At 42.0% G+C, this 25,599-nt stretch overlaps 1 protein-coding gene across 1 annotated transcript in view; it reads right to left on the minus strand.

Annotated features, from left to right (window-relative positions):
- Nucleotides 1-25,599, minus strand: part of DNAH9 (dynein axonemal heavy chain 9) — a 165,968-nt gene that overhangs the window by 11,011 nt on the left and 129,358 nt on the right. Inside the window, exons 60-67 of the mRNA XM_088535859.1 lie at nt 23,623-23,816; nt 19,371-19,519; nt 18,072-18,199; nt 10,234-10,461; nt 6,267-6,458; nt 5,630-5,821; nt 4,696-4,866; nt 2,017-2,199 (exon numbers count right to left, since the gene is read on the minus strand). Coding sequence (XP_088391985.1) covers nt 2,017-2,199; nt 4,696-4,866; nt 5,630-5,821; nt 6,267-6,458; nt 10,234-10,461; nt 18,072-18,199; nt 19,371-19,519; nt 23,623-23,816 — 1,437 coding nt within the window. The remainder of the gene's footprint in view (nt 1-2,016; nt 2,200-4,695; nt 4,867-5,629; nt 5,822-6,266; nt 6,459-10,233; nt 10,462-18,071; nt 18,200-19,370; nt 19,520-23,622; nt 23,817-25,599) is intronic.

Below are 25,599 nucleotides of genomic sequence, written 5' to 3' on the forward strand. Positions count from 1 at the left end.
TATATATACTATGCCACCACTAAGCGTGTATGATATGTCTGTCTCTAATCAAGACAACAAGCATCAGCTGTGAATGCAGAAATGCCTGAGTTAGCAATGACCTGAGCCGCTGAGTTTACAGAGCATAGGACAAAGCTGCAGAGATTTGGAAGCTGCCTAGTTCCACCTCTGCAGAACTGCACCCACCTATAGCAGAGATTTGGAAGCTGCCTAGTTCCATCTCTGCAGAACTGCACCCACCTATAACCCAGAGCCAGCTCTGGCAGCTCTGCAAGCACTCTGAAAATACATCCTTTGAAGATCTCCCTTCAAAGGAGCCCTCAGGGGAGGGTCGGTCAGGACCAGTCACTCACAAGATAGGTCATCCTTTTCTTCCCTGCCAGACCTTTCTACCTTACATGATCAGGACAAAATATTTCCAGTTTCTTCAAGAATGGCTTCACAAAGTGTTTTGAGAGCTGTTCAGCTGAGAGTTTTAGCTAAGTGGGATGGCAGCCTGTCATTCAGGAAATTCAGGAGCAAGGATTGATATCTAATACTTGTTGCCTTATATGGTTGGATTGTCACAGAGCAAGTTTAATGACACAGCAAAGGCATCCACGGTAGTGTTGAAGCCATCGGCTTTCTTCCATGAGCTTTGGGCATCAAAGCTCTGCTGCACCTAGGCCTTTCCAAAGGACGCAGAGCACATGGCCATGATGAAAAGCCTTTGTAGATGTCTGCCTATGTAGGTGCTCAATGACCTGCAGTCTAATCTGTGATGATTTATCCTTCAATGAGCAGTGTAGCAAGAGGTCTGTCCACCCTTGAAAGAGCTGCCCATGCACGCTATGTTTCTCTTCCTCTCTGATTACAGCCAGGAATGAAGCTGATGGTGGGAACAGAGTGACTGAACAGCTTTGCCCCAGGGCAGCTTCCGTGCTACTGCACAGAAGGGTTTAGCTGACATCTGTGCCCTAAAGCAGAATAAACACTCTGCTGATTTCCTTCTAGGAAGGGTGCTGCTCTGATCCTGCTCTCCCTTGGGAAACACTGTAGCTGAAGTGAGGGCTGCCTGGGCTTTATATGCACATTGCTCAGAGGGTCTGTGTCTCAGATTATACCAAGTTTCCATTTTGTCTGTCATGGAATGGAGGCACACAACAGACAACATGGGTTTCTGGGTGGCTGGACTGACCTCTGCAGGGCTTAGGATGAAGGGCTGTTTCCATGACCTCTTGTACCACCGTTTGCCTGGGAGGATGCTCAGCAGATGACTTCCCCTATCGGCAGATGTGACCTCAAAGACATTGCACACCCTCTTTGACCCAGAAGATTGCATCCATCTCATGTCCTGCTTCCCCAGAGCCTCTGAGCATTCTCTATAAGCAATAGCCATAAGCAAAGGACACTACCCAGAGGAGCACAGGCTCATCTGCCTGGAGTGGAGTCTCGTTTCTTATCAGGATGGAAAAGGAACCAGGTACAGACCAGTAATGGGACACTATTTCCTCAGGTGAAGTCTACTCCTGACCCTCTCATTAGAAACTGATTCATATACAGTAGAAAGAGGAGTTTTATCCCTTCCTGACATATTTTTTGTCAGTGCTTTTCTGTTATATTCTCATTATTCTTCTGTCCTTGACCATTTTTCGCTTTGACTCCGGCTAAGTTTTTGCTTTCAATGGCATTTTGTTACAAGTTCCTCTCATTAAATAGGCATTTTGTGAGAAGGTGAGATTTTTTGAATAATTTTTAAACAGACTATTTTTCAAATCCTGGGTGTCCCGTGGTTGCTGGGCTACAATATCACATAGAAAAAAATGCCTGATTATGTGCATCTTTAACCCTTGCAGTGCCTGGCTCATGGCCTGGGGACAATGTGCCATTTGAAATCCATCTATGCATCCTTCCCCATGAAGTCCAGATTGTTTTGCTTGTGTTGAGAAGAGACAGTGATTGCTATTATTCCCTGAGCATCTTTTCCATTCATCAGGTTTTTACAGCATTGCAATTGGGAGCCTACAGAGCTCTTACCTTCAAACCCAGATCGAGTTCCTTGAGCGAGCGCTTTATTTCATTGGTGAGGATGTTCATGCGTTCACATTCCTGGAAGGCAACCACAATGTATGGCGTCCTCTCCTCCACCTTTCCCATCAGTTCTGCGATGTTAAACTCATCCATCAATTTCTCTAACATCTCATCCAGAAGAGCTTTCACCTGTTTGCCAAGGGGAAAAGAGACAGGGATGTTAGCGAGTGACCCAAGGGGTTTTCTCAACTGACAGCTGTCTGAGCATGGGAAGAGAACTCCATCTGTCAGTTACTGTCTTCAAAATTAACCAGCATCTGCTGCACTGGGCATGGCACCTTTCAAAGAGCTTGCCCTGTCCTATTAAAATTCAAATGCTTGCAGAAGTTAATGTCAGATGAGAAGCTTTCAAAATGATGGTTTAAAAATTCAGTATGACATGCAACAGCCTCCTCTCTTCCCGGGTCTCAAGTCTGCAGCCTTACTTCTACTAAGGTCAGGTTCAATGCAAGAAGACTGATAGGGCTATAAACTCAGCTGAGCCCTAGGACAACTGAGCTTATGATCTATTTTTCTGTGACATGTCAATAAAGAGAGGTGATTATAAAAAAAAATGAATTTTAAGTTGAATTTGAAATAATGCAGTCATGGAAAAAAACCAAAGGAAACAGAGTATTTTCATGCCTCCATCACAGCTTGCTTTGGAAACAGTGTCTTAAATCTGTAAATATTAGGCAGGGAAAATTCCAAAGCAACAGGATGTTGCCAGTATTTAAAACTAAAAACACCACAGTAAACCCTTCTGGTTTACAATGGGACACGGAGCCTTTAACCTTAGTGGCACCAGCCCTGTCTCTCAGGTACAATGATTTAAGGCAACCATTAGGCAGCTTGGTACAGATATCTCTTACACTCTCCTTTTCTTTATCTTTGTACTCAAATTAGAGCCACTTCTGCTTCTTGAGCATTTTTTCTGGAATGCATTATGTATTTTGCATTATGCATTCAGAATTATAATTCTAAAATATGATGTGCCAAATCTGGAGTCCAGGTGTCAATGACAGCTACCATTCAGAGACAGAGAGAGCCCTGTGTGATTTCCTTACTGTGTCCACCAACATTTATATTTTGGATTCTGTACTCCAGTTTCCTCCCATTGCTGCTGTTTGAAAACATCCATGTGCATGTACTGGACCATATGAGAGGGTGAAAATATTTGGCTTGCCATCACATCTGTGCTATCTGGTTAAAGTTAAAGCTAGGCTGGCAGAGCTCTTGAGCTGTGCCTCAGGTGCATTACAGGAATATCCTATAATTTGAAATCCACCCCCTGCAAAACTCTTCTGCTCTGATTTTTTCATGGCAAATACATTTCATTTTCTGTAAGGAGTCCTTGGAAGGCTGTGGGAGTAACTGGACTTGTCAGAGCCTGAGGAAAATGACAGTTTCCCTGCAAGCCCCCAACAAAACGAGGGCCTGGAAATCCTCAAACAAAGGAGCTAAGAGACAAGTCAATCACTCTCTTGAAAAGACTCCCAGGAAAAGTGTATGGCCAGTGACAGTTGTAGCTCAGATAGCAAGAGAGACCGAGGAAGGAACAGGCTACGTGAGCATCTCTGGAGTCACAAGGTGAGACAGTGGGGAGACACCCAGGTCTCTTCCAAGCAGCTTCTCTTTTTACAGAGACTGAGAAGCCCACAAAGGTTTCAGTGCTCCTGTGGGCATCCCCTCGTTCCACTACGCGTACCCTGCAGGAGACTCCAGAGTAGCCATGTTCTACTACTTGACTGACGGACTCAGAGGTAATTTCGCTTCTCTGGCCAGAGGGAGGAGAGATGTTCACGTCTGGTATCTCAGAACATCCCCTTTGGCTTTGCTTCCTCTAAATCCTTTCCCTCAATCTTGTGTTCCACTATGGGCTGAGAACTGAATACACTCAGCACTTTTGAGTGCCCCTGGCATAAAGGCATTAAACTCCCCAGTGTCCTGACAAGCTTGTGTGAAACCACAACATTCATAGGGGCTTTCCATTAGTCATTTACCCATTTGCGAAACTCCAGAAACAAAGTTGGGATCTTAATTTCACAGAACTGGAAAACGGCAAGAGTGCTGGCTGGTTTCCAAACCTGTGAGGAATGCCTGGGTCAGATTTTAACGAGCTGTGAGTTTTGAGATGAAGGGCTGAGATCAGTCTGATACATAATGAATAAGTTCATCTGGAACTAAGGAATTACAGGGCCCTTAGGGAGACTGAGGGCTAGGCTGGCCCTGGTGGACCTGGTAGTGGTGTAGGTGGTGCCGTGAGTTCTGGGTGGCACGTTATGCCTGGCAGATCTGGGAGCCATTGGTATGCCAGCCGCGTGTGGTGCCCAGGGATGGGTGGCTCAGAGACAGCGGAGGCCACAGAAGGTTTATTTGCAATGTCTTCATGAGATGATAATGAAGGCAATGTAGTTCAGGGGTAATTAAAAGCCACTGTCCTATTAGTGACAATCATCCAATTACATCCCACTCTGGTGATGTCCTGCATAATATGAGGCTGGCCGTTCCAGACACTCAATTTGCAGCAGAAAAAGGCAGAACGTGTTATAATAAATGGTTGTGAGGGAAGTCTGAATTAGACAGGGCTGCCTACACATGAGACAGTTATCACAATCCAGTGGTTTCCCCTGCTACTGCTCTCACCGTTTCTTCCCTGGTCACCCCTCCTCCTTCACCCATGGTGGTGTCCCGTGGCTGCATCTCCAACACAACGCGGAAGAGCTTCTCTGAAGTCTGCGTAAGGAATCCAATTTCAGCATTTGGATGGAGGCCATACAGATAAGGAGACTCGGGAGGCAAGGCATCATCTATGTACTAGACCAAAAAATCAGGGATTGGATTAGACAGAAAGACCAGGGCACTCTGTCCTCCGAGTATATGGTACTAGTGTTATCATCCACCCAGGAAAGTCATGGCTGAAACATAGGCAAACTGGTCGGACAAAAAATGTACTGTTGTTTATAGAAATAAGAATTGCCTTAATTCCTATAGTGAAAATTTGGTAGTTGTTACAGTTTGGCTTGACTACGTGTCTCAGGCCTGGGCCTTCTCTAGCAATTATTTGCTGTGTATTTTAACATCAGTATTCTGAAATCTCATGTGGGAATTTAGCATCCTGTAGTTAGGTTTTATGAACAAAACAACCTAATATATGTTTGTCTGCTGCCACATTTGTGTACAAAGAACAGATGAGATCAGTAAGTAGATCAACACAACACTACGGTGTTTCTCATCAAAGCTGATGATAAAAGGAGCTTGAAAGGGCCATTTTAGCAAACAGTATTTGGATGTAATTTTCTAAGAGACACGTTCAAGTCTCAAGAACCAATACAGTTGTTCTATTCATGCATGAACAGAATGAGCTCATGATGAAGTAGCAAATTACCACTAAACTTGGTTTATCCAAGGGAATGCTGAAATGTCTACAAAAAACAACAACAAAAAAGAATATAATGGGAAATAACAGGAGGTGAGTTGAAAACTGAAATCCTATTAATTGCCTCCTCAGACAGATTATAGGGCAGTTATGAAAGACATTACAGTTATGGGTGTAAATAATGCCAGAAAACAAACTTACCTGGTGATAACCATTATAGTCCATGTTTCCTGGGAGGGGGAATCCTGGAGCAAGGAAAAGTTCTCCCTCCAGCATTTCCGGCTTAATAAATTCTTCCAAATAGGTTTTGCACAGCCGCCTGTCCCAGTCATCTGTAATGTGACCTCCATACATAATCTCACCAAAGAGGTAGCGCAAATCATCATATGGGACCTGAAGAAGGAACCAGAGGGCATAGAGGAGTTTGGACAGCTCTACCAGCAGTCACTGAGCTGCACAAATAGTGTTTCCTTTTTGCTATTACAGTTTTCTAAGGAAACAAACATTAGTTAAATCCTAGCTAGGAAAACTTGAATTGCAACATAGATTTTGTGCCATTTCCCACTGAAATGCCAGTTTGTTAAGTTCCATGAAACCAAAGATCTCCATTATGCCTGTGAGGTGTTTCATAAAGACAGATGCTGCTTGATATGATTTGTGAGCTTCGACAGATAAGTGGCTCTGAAGTTTTCCTACCTCACCCCAAAGATAAACCAAACCATGAAAACCAAAATATACTGAGGAACTGGCATTTAAGGAAACTTTCCAGAGCTTTCAGCAAAGCCAGTTCATCACTAGTAGTTAAAAGCCATCCACAGGCCATGTTTGATTCACCTACCTTTGAGTTGGCCTCTAGGTAATTATACAACACATTAACAGAGATAGTGAGGTCTCCAGTGTTGAAGGGATAGGAGCGGTTCCATCCTTGGGGGCCAAATTTGCACCTTTCTGCCACGACGGCGTGGAAGTAACAGAGTGCAAACAGAATGCTCTTGAATTCACTCTCCCGGGTGCACATCTCCAGGGTATCCTGAAAGACAGGCAGGAAGATGAGCTGTGCAAGTCTGCTCTGCCCTCTGTCTCTGTGCCTCTCAGGGCTTCACAGATATGCAACTTTGGATGGCCATGAAACGCCTTGCCCTATCCATTCATTTCTGCACAATTTACACATTCTCTAGTTTTCTATGTATGTAGGTAGCACTGCAAAATTTCCTGCAAGTTCTGGTGCATATTTCGCAGATTAAAAGCTTTTCATCTACGTAGAATTCTTTCATCTCACAGTGACCAGGATAACATGCGGATAGTTGGGAGGGGAAGGAAACATGAACTCATTCAGTGCACCATCCCCTGTGCAAGCCCCACATCTTGCCTCAAGGGCATGGAGAACAGCACTGAGCAAAGCAAATGTGCCAAGCCTGGGGCTGGGGCAGTGCTGCTAGGCAGGGGTCCAGCTGAAGTGGACTGTGCCTGGAAGAGCTAATCGCAGGCTTGTACCTTGGATACAGAAGATATCATCTGGGCAGCATCTTTATTTGAGGTGAAGAACTGAAGGAGCAGGGTGCCACCCCAGAAAGACTACGTTCTGCACAAAGCCAGCCTGCCTATGTGCTGCAGCAGCATATTCACAGCTGGGCCAGCCTCACGGGGCCGGGACCCACTTAGCATGCTAAGGCAAGAAGGGGAGGAACTGCTGCAGATCAAATGTTTGTGGGGAAAAAGAAAATCCAGCCTTTCCAGGCTAGCACAACACCCAGCGCTTTATTGCCCAGCTTGCTGGCTACTCTTAAAAGTTTGAATCTCTGTAAATGAGTAGGCAGAATCGTGAGGCCGGAGCTGCAGGGGTGGGAATCTGAGTCATTTAATCAATGAAAACGCTGGTTCCTAACCGGTTCCTAAAAAGCCCCGAATGGTGCTCAGAAACTGCGATTGATGGTTACAGAGGCCAGGCCAGGAGCTGCAGCTGGAGTGACCAGGCCCATTTTCAGCAGGGCAAAGATCACTGCTAGGGGTGAGCAGAGCAGGAAAAGGCACAGAGAGCTGCGTGCGTGGGACCACTAAGTTCTGTCTGAGTTCTGCGAGGGCGACCGTGGCCCATGGCTGGGCAGGAGCTCCCTTTGCTCCAAGGCTGGAGTCGCATGGTGCGACCGCCCGTGGCCAGAGAGCCCATAGGGCAGGGAGCATCCGCAGCAGCCGCTCTTCAGAGCGAGCCTTCTTCATGCCAGCGCCTCAGAGCCAGGCACGCTGCCAAGGACCCAGCTGCAAACCCTCCTCTCCAGGTCTCCCCAGAAACGGGAGGGGAACCTGTTGGGAAGGTTGCAGATGTCCTTCCACCCACTTCAGTGCAAACCCTCCCCATGACGCACGTGAGCACAACATGGTGGCCCCAGCTCGCAGGGCTGCCTGAGCAAGGGGCAAGCAGGAGAGCACAGCTATGCAAGAGGCGCTACAAAATGCTGCTCTGTGACCTCCTTTCAGGACTTTCAATTAAAAGAATCTGCTCTCTTAGACCTCTAATGAGCTGCAATTTGTAGCTCAAGGGTTTTGTTTGTTTGCTTTCTGAAAAGGGGGAATCCCCATGCCATAGAGCATGCAAGACCCTGGCAAGCAGAATAAGATGGTCAAGAAGAACCCAGGCCCTGTTTTCTTCTTGATCAGACAAGACTCTTTAAGATCCCTTGTTATCAGAAATCTGACTTAGCACCTTATTGAGAGGAGAGGTTCAAATATGTGCAGAGCTCATTTTCCCTTTTGAAAACAAAAACAAAAAAATCCACACCATCCCCAGACTTCAAGAGAGCTTGCCTGAATGGAAACTGAGTAAGAATCAGTTACTTACTGACATTAACTGATGTCAGTAAGTCATCATTGTCTTAATTGGCCTCTCTATTTAGTTGTGCTTTTTGCTTTAGCTACAAAGCTGAACAATATTTCCCACACACAATAATAGGCCCTCCTTGTGGCTTTCAGCTGAAAGCTAAATTTGAACATCCAGTCTGTGCAAAGCGAGGAGATGAGTTGTAAAGGGGCCCCACCCACTCACTCCAGGATTTGTGATAAGAGACATCTTACAATACTCTGACAATCCAGAAAATGTTAATTACTACCTGATTGAAATGAGCACAGGCAGGATGGAAATGTTACTTTCAGTGAAGGTTTTCCCCTCCCTTGCTCTCCAGGACTTTTTGTGGAATTCAAGATGATGAATGACAGTAGATAAAAATGGAATAATCTCTATTTGCATTAATCCCTGTGTTGCTCCTCCCAGCTGCACCTGCTCAGAGATGTTAGCTCCTACACTGAAGATTTTTCCACAACCAGAGTGTCTAAACATGAAAACGACTGTGACCTGTCCGCATCTGGGGACAAGTGCCTGGGGTCTGCCATAGGCTGTGATTAGACAAGCAGGGTCCCAAATTCCCACAGGCTGCATGGAGAGAAATGAATGAGGAATTCTGCAAGATGTGCTGGCACTCGGTCCCCAAAGAATGGAGCCATCAGTTACGATACTAGTCATGCAAAGAGCCCAGGGTGCAAGAACACCTTCAGGCCTGCCTGGCTGCTGAGCAAGAGCTCAGCATGCCAAGGGAAGGGCAGTGCAGGATGTGAGTGAAGGTAATGGGGATTCGAGGCAGCAGAACACAATGGTTTCTGTCTCTAGAAAGGTATAATCACAAAGGCAAGTGGTTAATCCTTAGCAATAATGATATAACAGGCTCCAGCACTCATGCAAAGCTAAGACTGTTCTCTCACATCATCTATTCTCTGCTGTTCTTGGCAGTACCCTGTCTTGCAGTGACCAAAGTAACTAAGTGAACTTGCAAGGTTGGCTAGTTTCATCACACAAAGTTTGTACTTAATAATAGTTATAATGAAACTAACATTGCTCCCTACCCATCCTTTGTGGCTACCAAGAAAAGATCATTTGTCAGTCATCTTCACAGGATGCTCCCTGCACAGCTCTACTCAAGTTCCAGCAGCCAAGGGCAATAAAAGGGGCCAATATAATGTAATGACTGCAGGATACCACGCAATAAGGGTAGCAAGCAACCTACCATTAGCTATTCTTGTGAGCCTGAAATACCTAAGATGGTCTAATTTATCCCCATCTGGAAAAGCCAGTCCTCCCTGCAGAAAGATTTCACCTCTAATTCACAAGGATTCTGATATCAACAAGGTTTTGAGCTAAAAGGCATTTGGACCAACAATACAATGTCTTACTATCCCCCCGCCCCAAAAATTTGTCTGGGATGTGCCCATATCTTGGGAACAGCAGGTTTGAATATCAGAGACCAGTTAAACAGATGGGTAAGAAGGCAAGCTTTAACCCTGTTTGTTTCTCCATATTTTTGAGTGTTAGATGTAACATGGGCAGTGTCCAACCCAAAAAGAAAAATAGAAACACAGAAATCAAGTCAAAACATGCTGGAAGTCTCCTAAGTGCTGTAGTCAGTAGTTTGGTTCCTTAACAAAATAAGCAGCTGTCTTTATCCACCAATTTACAAGTAGGTACACTGTGGGGTATCTGTGACAAGCTGGAGGAATGAAGCCATTCAGGATTACTTGAGTCCTCCCTTGGGAACATCAGAGCTTGTAAGGAGGAGACAGGGCTGGGCCCTGCTCCTGGAGGAGAGAGGAAGGCTTGATGGAGCAGGGGGTGTAGATGTAATGGGATTCATACATTCATTCATACACCGGGGAGTGTCATTTTCCATACAAATCACACTGCACACCTGGATCCAGCGGCTTCAAGACAATTTGCCAGCATGTCCTGTGTTGCTGGCACTGAACTCTGCTAGCGCTCGTACCTGGTTGAAGTTGTCAAGTGCTTTGTGCAGGTTGGCATGCATCCCAGTTGGGGCCTCATTAGTGATTTTGATGGAGTTCTCCAAGATTCCCTGAGGAATGATGTGGCTGTCGGGAGAGGGTGCCGGCTCCGCACTAATGAACACACGGAAATCCTGGTGACTGCCCTCGCTGTGTTGTTCGAGCTTCTTCTCCAGGGAACTCAGCCACTTGGCCACCAAGTGGATGTTCTGGTAGGGTCAAAGAGGACAGTCATCAGTCACCCTCACTAAACAACTACACAGAGCAGGCACCGAATTCATCACACAAATAAACAAGAGAGACCATCAGGTCTAAAGAAATTGATACTTTCCCCAGTGCTCCTTCCATGTAACTCACAGCCCCAGATATCCTGGCATGTCCACGGTATTTTTAAATTCAAAATAATCAAAATAAAAAACAGAAATTAAGGAAGCAGCCTGTGGATTGTTTTGTTCTTGGGTCCGATAATCTCCTGGTTGCTGCTGTAATATATAGTTGATGATACAACATCATCTTCCCAGATTTGGCAAGCTCAAGGGAAAAATGCTTTTTTAACAGAATAATGGTGAGGACCCTGAATATCAGTAAGTGACAGACAGTAAGGAAAAAAATCAAGCAGGTTATTTTACAAAGACTCCTTATTATAAAATACTCACTTATTCATGCAATTAGACATAACTGTCAGAATTATACAGATATGGTGAAATGGATGAAGACTTGCCTCAATTTCCAAGCTAGAATCCTATATAGTGTTGCAGTCTTTGGACGAGAAAACCACTTGCCTTAGTTTGGGAACAGAGCAGATAACTCACAGCAGGAATTCGTGGGCTAAAACTACACCGATTTAAAAGTCAATTGTGCAATCCAGGCTGGCTGTGTTAACAGGCACTCTGGAAGGTTATTTACCCTTTTCAAAGACAGGACAAAGATCTTGCTAAGCTTAAATTAAAAGCAGCCACCAAAAAGACAAACTGCTTGCAGGTGGCATGGAAATTACATAACGGAATCATATTAGAGGCTTAGAAAAAATGTGTATCATCTATAAAAAGGATCAGGAAGGCACTCTCATGGTTAAATAGCAGAATAATGGAGACTATTAGGAGTAAAATGACAGTCTTCAGAAAGTGGAAACTGTATCCAAATGAGAAAAATAGAAAACAGTGTAAAATCCAGACGTGCCAAAAAAAGATTTTAAGAAACAATCTTCTAATGACCATAAAAAATAACGATAAAGCCTATTCCAGAAGCCAGAAACGTACCAGAGAACCTATAAAACTAAAAGCTGATTGAGATGCACATTGTGTGCCCAAGAAACGAAAGGCCATAACAAAGCACTTCACTATTGGCATGAATATTCATTGCAGAGCCTGGGAAGGGTCTCACATTAGAGCTTGTTTTACAAGGGCAGATTCACAAAATTGCTGAGGCCAGAGGCAGTTTGGGAGATCACCTCATTCAACCCCTTTCACTCCCCAAATCCTCCTGGGTTTGGCCACCCTCACAGTAAAAAAGCTTTTTCTTATGTTTGAACGGAATTTCCTGTATTCCACTTTCCACGTGCTTTGTCCTGCCAGTGGGCACCATTGAGAAGAGTTTCTCTATGTCTCCTTTACTTCCCCCTATCATGAATTTATAATATACACTGATAAACCACTCCGAGTCTCCTCTTCTTTGGGCTAAACAGTCCCAGCTTTCTTAGTCTCTCTTCATGTGACAGATGCTCCAAATCCCTTACTAGAAATACTTTCTTTGATTGAAGCAGCAGATCAAAGTTTTGGGGACAAATTAATAAACTAAACAGATGGAAGCTACCATGAAGAAACCTAAACATGGAAGTGCTGAATTAGTGTACTAGGCAAACTGGTTGCAAAAGCAACTGCGCTAACACACAGAGAGTGTGAATTAGAGTTACCTGGGAATCTAAAATTCTTTCCCCAACTTGGGTTATTTAGCAGTGAACACCCAGACCTGAGCTTGCAATTGTAAATTCCCTTTACAGCATTTTGGCTAGAATAGGTCTGGCTAGAATAGGTCTGGTGAGCTGCCTCCTGGAGATGTCTCTTCCTTTCCAGTAACTATAACGTGGAATTGCCTCCACTGGGCCAGTGTTCCTCAGCGTTTGGAGTTTATGCAGAACTAGATGTTTAATTTTCAGATGGCACTATTTCTAAGTAAATATTTGGTGAAATGGGAAGGAATCAGCATGGTTTTCCCCAAAGAAAGTTGCTTTAGCCAAGGGAAATCTTGCCTTACAGGTCTGCTGGAACTTTAGAAAGAGTCAGAACTGTTCCAGGGACATAACAGAATAAATGTTGGGGGAGGCCATGGACATCTCGCACCCTGCAGCCTTGGTGCCTTACACCTGATTCACCTGACCAGGGAATGACATCGCTTAGAAATTCATCAGCCCAGCATCCTTCCCTGAAAGGATTTGGGAGATGCTCATATCAAGTGGAGCTAGGGGTGTTTGGGGCTGAATGAACAGCAGATGCCTGAACTAAAGAATCACGTCAAAAAGGGATCATATTCTGGGGAGAAGTAGGAAGAGCCATTCTGTTGAAAAACATAACTATGGGAAAAACAAATTCAGAATGGAATTATAGCCAATGGTTAATGCACCAGGGCTTGCCTAAAGCATTCAGCATTTCAAAAGACAAGGTAATCCCCAGGGTGCAGGCAATCAACTCACTCAAAAAGCACCAGTTCGATAACGGAACAGGAGTGGACAGAAATATACAACCAAAATGTTTCAACTAGCCGCAGAGATTTAGCGATTTAGGGGAACATCTCAAAGGAACAGCAGAAAAACGGTGCATTAAATATCAGTTTAATCATAGACTGTGCACATGACCGTAAGTAATTTCATCTTTAATTGGCATTTTCTTCCTACATCTGCTTTTGGGGTTTTAGATGGCCGGAAAAATAATTGCTTTAACTTGTGCTGACATGACATCAACATTCACTATTTGTCAGTATCACTGTTTTCTAAGAGTCAACTTAGGGAATATTTCTAATCTAATGATAGTCAAGTGCATCTATATATTATCCTTTTGTGATAGAAGGGAAGGAAAACAAGAATATATGCATTGAAGCACACACTAAGAATTCGTGGTTTGATCAAATGACATGTCTGCCAAAGAAACAGGCAAATAAGTATAAGGCTCAAACAAGGTAAATTTTATATTCCAAGGACTGAGCTGCTGTGAAGAGCATTCATAGGTTTGCAGAAAGCCTCACAAATTAGTTCTCAGCACTCAGATAACACAACTTGACAGAACATGAGTAATGACAACATATGCGGTCACAATAATTGAATGTTATGTCAATTATCAATAACGACATAACGCAGACAATACTACATTAACACAAATCACATCTGAGCTACATGTCGATCAAATAACCACCTACTTCCATTAAAGCCTGCCTGCCACTGATCTCATGGGATGCATGTTCACCTCCCGATGACTCAAGCCTTCATACGCTCCCAAGACTCTCTCCCTAAAACACAGTGCAGTTTACGTTGCACTAGGATGTAAATCCTATCCTCATCATTCCATAAGACCCCCACAGGATACATTTACCTGGGATAGAGGACGATAAATCATTGCCTTATTATGTTTTTCTTAGGCAAATTTTGAAATCTAGGCAAGAACTGCTGGATAAGGCTACCTAGATAGACATAAAGAGAGGCGGTAGAAGATGATTCTAACACCTCTGCTGTTTTCCAGTCTGGACTGTGTGTAGACTCAGACTATGTCAAATTTGCAGGCACATCATCTTATTTTATGAACAGAAAACAAAAGTGTCTGGATCCATGCAGGTGGGGGTAACACCCTGATAAAATCAGAACTGAAAGGGGGGTTAAAAGAAAAAAAAAAAAAAAAAAAAAAAAAAAAAGCTAAAATATATTTCCAGGCACACGGAGAGTTACCCCACCGTCTTTCTTTGAATTATTTCTCCACTTTGCCTGATGGAGAGCAAGGGAGAGCAAGCAGGGCACCAAGGATGAGGGTCTGTGGGAGCGGCAGGGCAAATATGTGGAATTACAGGAGCACCAGAGGTTTTGCCTGGAAATTTACATCCAAGCCTTGCTGTGCTTCTGTTCTTCAGGCAGCAGAACATATATCACAGGATGCAAGTGTTGCTATGGAAACCATCAGAAATAGCACCATGTATAAAGCAGCACATTCTCTACAATGCATTCCCTTTGCTGATAGCAACTGGAACCCTTTCACTTTCCCGAGAGTGGCTTTCCTCCAGACTTATCACAAATCACCTCCTACGGCAATGACAATTAGTTGGTTTTGCAAAGTCTCAGTCTGTTACGAGATGCACCCAGAAAATAACAACTGATTTTACAGCAAGTCTTAGAACCAGAGTTGGCAGAAGTGGGCACAGTTTAAGGCTTGCAGTGGTTTGAGCTCGCCCTTATCACTCCTCCCACCTTTCCAATGCTTCAGCCTCTGTTTGAACTGTACAATCTGAACCTCAGGTCTGAATGATGCCATTAGTGGCATGTGAGACTGCAGGGATTTGCCAGGCCAGAGAGCAAGAGAAGTCAACAAATGCACAACAAAAGACAACTGTGTTGATTAATCTCAAGAAATGGAGGAATATAAGCTTTATTTCCAGTAAGACTCCTGCTACAGTGGTGTTTCAACCCATCACAAGTTCTGCTAGTCTCGAGACAGAGGGTCCCAGAGCAGTTTTATTATTCATGTAGTAGTTAAAAAGGCATTGCAAATCCAAGAGAAACTAATTTCAATCCCAGATCCAAATTTGGATTAACTACCAGTCTGTACATTTTCAGTTTTGCGACTTGAAAAGCCTGGGAATGGGCATGCATATGAGCAGCAATGAAAGCCACTGTCCAATATTCAACACCTTTCTCCATTGGAGTTTCTGTCCAAAAATCATGAAATGAAAGCTAGAGATGGAGAGAGCACTTGTTCACATGTCCCTAGGAATGAAAAGATACTGTGCCCAGATGGAAAAGTTTCTTCATTGCTAAAGCAAAAATTTAGTGCCAGATGTGTGTGTAGGTGTGTGTGTGCATGTGTGTATGCGCCTACCTAGCAAGGACACCGTATCTCATAAGAGGACAACATATCTTGTGGGTAACTACTTGACTTTGATGTAAAGTACAGCAAAAAACAAGGCTCCATTGTATTTAAGATGCAGTAAATGCTCCACGAACATCTAGATTTCACACGATTTTGGTCTAGGAGCTCACTGTTATTCAATTTAGTTCATGAACCTGGCTCAGTGAAGCAGTAACCTATGAAAATCGAAAGATGCTCAAGAACTAAATTAACTTGATCATGAAGTGAGGGAAGTGACATTTTGGCTAATGGATGAAGACTACAATTAAATTGGCAATACCTAATGTCTGAAACTCTTCCCTGCACCAGTTCATCCAAATCTACAGCTGTAAATATGTAAACAGCTTTTGCTTTTTCAGCCCTTAGGCTGATGAACCTTGTTTGGTGATTACGATGGTCACTGTGCTAAGCAAAAAGTTCCCCAACTCATTATCATACAAAATGCTTGAGTGTCATTATTCCTAGTTCCAAGCAAAGGCCAGTAATAAACTACATGCATAAAAGCCATTTAGGTAATCATATAAAGTGTTTATCTTGAAGAAAGTGCGTAGCGGTTGATATAAGACAGCAAGATCAGTGTACAGAAGAGGAGTTCTACTTTATGTGAGCCAAAGAGTTAAGTGGCTCAAGAGACACAGAATTGATACCTGATTTCAATAGCTGTTGTTTTGTCGGCTGAGAAACAAACGGGAAGATGAGGTATAACAGTTGCATAGCTGAGATACATCCTCCAAATAATGATTAACCTGAGTAAATTACCCTGGAGTGCCTGTTGAGTTCTGCTCTGTCCTCTCTTTTATCATTAATACAATGATTTGCAAATTGTGAGACACTTGTGTACACTGATTTGCCTGTGCCATTCCAGATCTTGTGTGCTTGACCTTGAACCTGTTTGATCTTCCCACATGAACCTCCATGTGACAAATATTCACTATGAGTCATCTGTGAATGCAATGACAGAAGACTGCTTTGTGAGACCCTAGCCCATCAACTCCTGCTGCAATGAGTTTGGATACCAATTTTAGCAATATCTGGAGTGGTCAGATTTTCCAGCTTGTGAAAATGGTTTGTTTAAATTGCTTAAATAAATAAATAAAAGACAAGGGGAGGCTCCAGTCTGGCTGAGGTTAGTCTCTCTCATTTTACATAAAGCTTAGGTAAGAGTGGCTTTTGGAAAGCTATGGGAACACGAGATGAAATAGAATGAGGTAGGGCCTACAGTTGACTTGGCCAGTTTGGGTCCACTGCTTTGTCGTCATTCAACGCGCATAACAGAGAAACCAAACGCAGAAACTGGACTCAGAGAGCTGGAATGCCTCAAACACACAGTTTCATCTTTCCAAGTCTGTCTGGAAGGCGAAGTGCTGCTGAAGCACAAAACTAGCTCCTTGTGGGACCCAGTCTGGATTGCTCGGGAGACCCGCCATGGTAAAAACAAAGAAGGAAAAGCTATGATCTCTCTTTCAAAACATAATCTGTTTTCATCCAAACCACGCATAACACAGATCTACAGTATTTATTAGTACAAAGCTTTAACGGTTTTGTGACCCCAGCAGAGACTGGGCTACTAACTCACTCTTACGAGTCCCAACAGTAGCATCTGGCAGCCGCTGCTGTGACCACAGCGTTTACCCCGTGCCATCTGCACCAAGCACTGTCAGCGGCCAGCTGAATTAAACCCCGCACCAAGCTCACCGGGAAACCTGCCTGTTCTGTTCCAGTGGAGATAGCCACACTTGGCAGGCGCTGCCAGAAAAGCAGCAACTTCAACCATCAAAATCATTCTTTCATATAAATCTAATTTCTGCAGCCCCTCTGATTAAACCTTCAGTGTCTATTGAGATATCTAACTAATTGCTTTGACTACTGAAGATGTTAATGGGTGACATAAAAGTATTCTCATTTCACATTACTCATTTGTACTGAAGCAATAGATATAGAAGCTGCTGTTAGTAACAGATCTTTTACAGGTACTAACACCCGTTTAGGGAAAACACCTTTACTTTGCATTACTGAATAGAGAAGATAGAGGCTCTGTATTTTCTTCTCCACCATCTCAAAGGCAAATGCCAGCACTATCTTAATCCAAGTCCTTATCCAAAAAACTCAGTGATAGTAAATGCCTATAAAACCCATATTAAGGGTGGGATTCTCAGAGACCTGTAATTAGAGTTGTCGTTAGTGACTGCATATAAGTAAACTAAGGCATTCGCAGAAGGAGCGACTCCAGAGAGTACTTGACAAGAAAGAGTCCCCTCATACTTGGAAACACTCTGCCAAGTTATGAGGGCATCGTACATTTATATTTCAGGACCATATAGAACCACCATAAGAAAATCAGATAGATGCATGAATTCCCTATCATCATGTTCATTCTCAGTCACTTATTTATATATGTAACAAATTTCCAGTGGTAGAAAGAGCACATAAAAGCACAGGCAGGTATTGAACAACTTTCCATATGACTATATATGTATACACACACACACACACACACACACAACACACACGGAGAACTCTAAGAGCAAGAAAACCAAGAAGACTGAGCCCTGTAAAAGAGGTAGGTGGTGTCATGAGACAGAAAGTGTTGATGTTCTAATATGCAGAAAATACATTGTCCCATCTCCCATAAGAAATGAATGATATTCTTCTCACACCAATTTGATCAGTATCAAGTAACCTGGGAGATCATACCACTATTTCCAATGACACCTTACCTGAAGGATAACCCAGTGACCCTCCTTTGCAGCCAGATCTAGAGCTTGCTCTGCAACTACCTCTTGACCTTGTCCAAGGGAAACATTGTGGAAATTCCTGTTGTTAAACGTATAACCAAGTTTCTTGCCTAAAAGAGGAGAAAAACATTCAGCATTTTTTAACCAGGATTTGCATGCAGCATAGCTAAGCTCACGCAGCAGCAGCAGCAAGGCAGAGTTCAGCCTTATCGAAAATCCTCACAGAAGAGTTATCACACTTCTTATAATAGTTATCTTGTTTCCCACACACTCCTTGCCAAAGCATTGAAAACAGCAGTGGCTTCTTCCAAACTTCTTTTAATTGCAGAGTGGTATCAACAAAAAGGTACATTATTACAAAGTGCTTCTTGTTTAAAGAGCATTATTCCCCTGCAACCTTGTATAAGAATATATTTTGAAATTACAGGAAATTAAAAGAACACCCTGCTGATTAAACAGGCTTTGAAGAAGACATTATTCTGTGGGGAAATGCATCCTGCCAGTATATACTAGCACTAGCAGTGAGGTTAAGAGTCCATTTGGTTTTGAAAAGGCAGCTGACATGAAATCTGTTTGAGCTTTTAGTGGCCTAGACCAAGAAGCTCCAGGTTTCTTTTATCTAGATCAATTAGACCTCCAGGTTTCTCACAGGTTGTTCAGGCTGAACAAAGTGATTCTTCCACAGTGGAGCCAAGAATCAGAGCAAAATGTTGCATCTTGTTAGCTTTAGAGACCAGGTACTGATGAGGGGAACTGGTGCACCCTGGAAAACTCTTCTTAAATAACACGACCCTTGTGAAGTCCCTGGGGCTTGGAAGCCAGCTGATTGCACTACATCTGGTTGTCCACACTATCAACAACAGGGAAGGATGGCATTAAAAAGTGGAAACTCTTCATCTACCCCGCAGAGTGTTACAGAAAGATGTTTACTTTTATCTGGGAGCCTATTAGATACTTCTGATGTGAATTACAGGTTATGCACAAGAGAACTCAGAAACCACAGCACTGTGAACCACCTTGGGACTTGGGGGAATGCAGAAAAGAGTGAAGTCTGAGTTAAACTTTAGATGAAAAACCAAAACCCTCAAAGGAAACTGGAAAAGAAAAATAAGCAGTATGAAACAATCATATCTTCCCACAATTATCTCTTTTTACCAGATTACTCCATTATCTACCGAGAGATTAGAAGAAGAAGAAAAAAGGCAGGAACGTCATGCCAAGATAATTATACAGAAGATAAAAAGCTATACCGTGATATGCCTAGAGACACGATTTATTTACCTTGCTTCTCCACATCCTTCAGTGGGTCAACTCCTGGGGACAGGATAAAAAACATTGGGGTTGCAGGTCCCGATTCCTCAAAGGATGTTGCAAAATCCAGGGATCTCCCTATTACATATTTACTGCCAAGCTTTTCTTCCACAAAATCTCTGTGAGAAATAATAATAATTTTGCCAGCCTATTACTGCTCAGAAAAGACAAATTCCCCCACAGACAAGCAATTAAGTAGTTTGGATTTTGCTGATTCAAACAAATGAGAAACTTGATGAAAAATTGATGATCTGCAGGCTGGATTTCAGGAACTATCATTGAGTGGCAGTGGTTGGCACTTCCTATGGGTGTAAAAGGACATGTAGCATAGTAATACCCAATAAATAACAGAAAATGAAAAGAATGATACCTAACAGCGCTATACTGTGATCAGAGATTCAGTATAAACGTTATCTTATTTCTGACAAACGTAATAACGAGAGGAGAAATAGTTAATTTAATGTATAGAAAACTTCATTGCACTTTGTAATCCATACAGCCTTTGAGAGGAAACTGTCTTCCTTTAAATTTATCGCCAAAAGCCACAAAAGTCTGGATGATTTACAAAATGACTTTGTTCTGGAAAGATAAAAGGGAAGAGTTCTAAGAATATCTGATGCGTTCGGCTTAGCCTCTGCATGAGAGCCACAAGGAAAAACACAAGAGAGTGAACAGCAAAAATTTAAGCTCTACTGTAGCTGTCTGAACAGAACACAGTGTATGGAAAGCTTGCAGGCTGAATTTCCCTGGGGTGAGCTTACCAAAATCACTGATTTAGAAAAAAAAAAGAATGCACTGAACATTGATTCAGAGGTAGCAACATTATATTCAAATCCCAGGAACGAGACGTCTTCTAGCAAAAATGCGTCATTCAGGTCTTTTGAAAAACTCAGGACTGGGGGAAGAAAAAAATTAACCAGTTTTTAACTGATGGACGATACTGGAACACCACAGTTAAATTCCTTTTAAGAAAAGCTGAGAGTCTGTTTCAAGGAGACTTCAGTAGAAAGACAGCTGGAATAGAAATGCCCAAGGGACTGAAGCAGAAAATGTTCCTTTGCTTGGTACTTCTTTCACATATGCATTTTTCTGTTTTGGTCAAGGTTTTCTAAAGAGCAGCACAATATATGGAAGTCACATAATGTATGGAAGTACTCCAGATACGATGTCACAGCATTCTTGTTCTGCAGCAAGTCTTGGCTCTGCGAAATGATGTTGAGTAGATTCAAAAACAGAAGTAACGTGACTTGGGAACTTGGAATTGGGCCGTGAATGCATGAAAGTGTGGAAAAGTGCTTTATCTGTATCTTTCAAATGAAGTACTCAAAAGGCTTGTCCATAGTACACATAGAAGGATTTAAGGTGTCAAAATAAAAGGCAAAATGTCCTGTGAGACAAATAATTCTGTTACAGGTCCAGGTTTTTATACAGCTAAGACTGCCTGAGATCCATCATCTCAAGAGGCCATATAAATGTCATAACCATGGCTGGAGGTGTCAGCTATCAGAGCCCTCAGTCCTTCAGCATTCTGTCAAAGGACTGTCCCTCAGGACAGAAATACTAATGAGTTTGGAAGAAAATCACCAAGGCCACATTATACTCTGCTAGCTGATGGACTGAGCTTACATCATCATGCATATGGAAACAGGGAAGTACAAAGTGTTGCAGGAAGTCCCTTGTTGATATTCTTTGATAAGGCTGAACTGCAAAATAGACATTTACAATGGAAAATCCTTCTTGCTGCTTGCTGATGGATAGCAGAGCACTGTCCTTAAATAAACTCTAAGGAGTGAGTCAGAATGTATTTTTTCCTGATGTCTCCTTAGGTCTAAGGAATAAAAGAGCTTGTGTTGCTTACAAATCTGGGGATTTGCATACAAACCTAACTTCCAAGATGGGGAAACATAAAAAATCTGCTCAGGGAGGAGGGAAGATGGTGTCTATGCCATTTAGATACCAAAAAGCATCCTAAAGCATCTGCAGGGAACTTGCACGTATGACACAGGACACACAGGAGTCTCGTACAGCAAGACAGCTGGAGATGAGCTAAAGAAAATTTAAAAATGTCCCGAAGCCCTTGTGTTTAGTCTGCTATGTCATTCCTTTACTCCTTAAATGCACTCAAATGCTTGGAGAGGCAGGAAGACTGGGTACATACTTCTAGTGAAGTCGATCAATCATCAGTAAGGAATTTGATGGAACCAGATACAATTGATACACAAAAGGAAGAGATCTTTGATTTGAGAACTTGAGGGTTTCAAGGACCCTATAGTAGAAACTATCCAAAACTTGATGAATTTATTAAAAGGCACACTTGATCATGAAACACTACTACCTAAATGAATGATGCTGAAGCTGAAGTCAATAGGAGATTACAGTTCCACAGTCCTCTACAGGATATTCCACTCTTCCTATAGTCAGAGAAAACAATTTTGACTTTGCTTTGGAAAACTTGTGCCAGATGACTATTAGACTTGCCCTTGGTGGCTATCAGTATTAGTCTCCATCCATGACCTCTTTCCTGTCACACTAGTATTAGTACTACTAGATTTAATGACTGACATGAAAAGGACAGATTAAAGGGATTTTTTATTTTTTCACAGAGGTACTTCTTAGAAACAGTAAATTTCTTGACTAATGGAACAATATGTGTTACAGCCAGACTGAAAAAAATGTTCGTCAAAGATGCTTTCAAGGAGAAACCAGGAAGTTAAAGGCATTTTTACTGTCATTGTTACCACTAATAATTTCAAGCTTGCTTTTGGAAAGTGGTATTTCCCTACACAAAAGCTCTTTTGAATTTTTAAGCCTCATTTCTAGCTATGTTGAACTTCAAGAAGAATTTTAGTCACAAACATTTACAAAGACTTGGGGAAGGGCCTGTGAACTGTTATTGTTTGCATACATTGATGTTGTAACCTATTTCTAGAGAAGAAACAAAATACCCGGTATTTAAATGTTTTTGTGCTAACAAAAAAGCTTAACATTCCCAGACCCTAAAAATACTTAAATAATCTTTAAATTTGGATTTTCTTACCTTTTTATAAAAGAGAATTGAAACTTTATACACTAGTCATTTTTGAGCTATATGAATACTTTGATTGAAAGGAATTGATTAAACTTGTTTAAACGAAAGATGCACTTGCAGAAACACATGAGATGTTATTTAGGTTGAGAAAAATTAACAGGAAAAATCTTTTCAGCTGATAGAACATATGCAGAATTGCATCCCAAAAGAGTAACTAATGAAGAAGTAGATGGTTTAGAATTATATTATTATGATAAATTATTGCATTTAACTTGATAAAATATAAATAAAATGACTATAACAAGACTTCATTCAAAATATTATCTGCATTTTTGTGCATTTTTAAAGATAAGCAGAAAGGCAGTTCATAGACCGAGTAGCACATTCTGCCGTACACGGATATATATGCATACACACCAGATAGTTTATATTGCTCCACTATCTGAAATGCAGTGGCGTAAGAGGCATAGCAGAAATGTCAGGTCACAAAATACTGGGACAGAAAGGAAAAAAATCCAAGTCTTAGTAGAGCAAAAGACCTTTAGTTTCTCTAGCAACGAGCATATGCTTTTGTATATCTGCAAGTTTAGATTCGCCTAGTTACCTTCACTACATAATTTATAACTACGGCTTTCAGAACAAGTATCACATAAATTTTGTATTTCAGAAAAGAGGAAAAAAACACAACACCCCTCCACAGGACTTTCCTTTACTCCTGCCCTTTATTCCTGGAACAAAAGTTATAAACAATTTAGCAACTAATATTGACCTTAATGAATTTTAGAAGTTGCAGTGTATAAGAAGACTCCAGCAGACATATACTCCCTGCAAGATGATGGCCATTTCTGACCAGGCATGACTATTCCTCACTCCGCTCTCATTACTTTCATCATCATTGCCAATATTTGAGTTAAATTAGTTCCAGGAGAGAAAACCTGATGAACACGGCTCCCTAAACAGGAAGTTCTAATTAAATGTTTGTATATGTTTGCTGCACTGGAGAGTTGAGAGTCAAGAAATAACTTATTTGGCGAAGTTTTTCTTTATATTATATATCAAGTCATATTGTAGAGTTCATTCTACAATGAACATGATGAAACGTATTTCAGAATTCCTCCTGCTTTTTAGAAAACACAGATCCAAAGTTTCTTGATAAGAAGCACTATAATAGAGACAGCAAAGAAGTGCTCTCACCTGACAGCATAGGTCATACGATCAGGTCGGAGAGCTCTCATGATGCACAGTCGCTGCAGAGATGACTTGTTCTTCCATTCCTGAGGGAATTTCTCCTTTTCTGGACTCTCAGATTCAACAAATTTCTTCCATCGTTTCGCAGAGCCCTCAATGTCCCGATCCAGGTTCCTGAATTCCTCCATGGATGAGAGGGCCTGGAAAAATTCAGCAGATTTCCTTTTCAACTGCAGCATAGTCACTATGACATGACAGATTTGAAGGCATAATAGAAGAAAAGGTTTGGCATCATCTACAGTGCAGGTCTCCATAATCTAAAGCAAAAGGAAATCTGCTTTCCAGTTTAAAAGATAGACTCCAGAATCTCAGGTCATAGGCTCTTGCTCGTGTTAGCCATCTCATCAATGTAAAACTTGGATGACACTTGGAATTTCTGGACCTCTTCTAGCTGTTGCTGCAAGTCTGCAACCTCCTTGCTGCTTCAACAGATGCAAAGCAAACTGTGCTGCAAAAATCATAACACTGAAAGGTAAAAACTGTTGTTTTTATTTTGTTATTGTGGGGTTTTTTTGTTTGTTTTGGAGCTGTGGTTCTTAGCATTCAAAACTAAACAGAGATATTCCATTCTGTCCGAAACTGGTTTCCAAATATTTTTTGACAGTTGAAATACTCAAGTTTACTTTACACACATGCGAATAGTTTTCTTTTCCTGTTCTCTTATGCATACACCTCTTGTTCTCTTGTGCATACACCTCTCTATCTCCCTAGCCTGGCCACACAGCCTATGAAAGCATGACACTATATGCTCGTGGGGACAATAGAGCCACAGATCTCAACAAGTACAAGCTGTAAATGGGTCGGTGCTTCCTTTGTATAAACATGCACATCACATTGTGCCACCTAAAATCAAGTCTTATACTTGCCTAATGCACACTAAGATTATTTTTTTTCCATGCTACAAGTCTGTAACAGAAACAAGTAGCAGAAACATGCCCCGAAGTGATGTACAGATGAGCAAAGTGAATATATGATAATTACAATGAAAACACAACTAGAAAAAAAGCCGCCTGCAACTATAAGGAAAGTGGCAACTATAAACAATATACAGAAAAGTAAAGAATCCAAATTATCTTTCAAACAAGTAGTAGCAAAACATACTGCACAGCTTGCAGAGTTCTTGTGTGTTCCAAGAAAAATTCTTGCCAAAACAAACATGCATGGAGTACTTTGCATAATCTGAAGCTCTAAGCAGTTGAACTTGAATTCGAAAAGATAAGCAAAGCATAAAAGAGTGAATAAGCTCTCTTCTATAGAAGCAGAAGGACACACTCATAGCACAGCAGAAGTTTCCTGGCATATAGAGGTGTTCCACACCATTCTCCAGTTTACATTTCATACAGCACTGCTATCAAAAGCAACTGGGAAAGCTCTTCGGAAAGCATTGGTGTCACTCCTTGTTCGGATCAACTGAAAAAATACGTTCTTGCCAAAAGTCTTTTAAAGTCATGCAAATGCCCTGAGAGAACTCCTGAGATATTCTCATGAATATGGTACTCTGGCAAAAGAGGCAGATGATGTTGAGGGCCATTTTTTTCTAAAAACAATGGGGGAGCCATGCTCTTCCCCTGCAAAGACTTCCCAATAACAAGATGAGAGCAGTTTATAACTTCAGCCTTTCTAATAGACAGAATTTCTTCAAAGAGCAGGAACTTCAAAAATGAATCAGGGAAGAAAATCAGTCAGAAAAAGAGGCTCCTTATGACAAATGAGTTAGAAGTGAAAATGCCAGCAGATGACAGAAAGAAGGAAAGAAGTCTCATTGCTACTCCCAGTGTGAGCCATCAATACAGTGCATCTGTTGAACACATTCACAGAATCAAAGAAGAAAAGGCTGGAAAAAACCTCTGGAAATCCTTAGTCCAAATCTGCACTCAGAGCAGGATTAAAGATAATACCGGACCAGGTTAGCTGTGACTTTGT

This window comes from Tinamus guttatus, unplaced genomic scaffold (assembly GCF_059628265.1).
Source record: "Tinamus guttatus ecotype Peru unplaced genomic scaffold, ASM5962826v1 Tinamus_guttatus_pri_ptg000649l, whole genome shotgun sequence".
Taxonomy (NCBI): Eukaryota; Metazoa; Chordata; class Aves; order Tinamiformes; family Tinamidae; genus Tinamus; species Tinamus guttatus.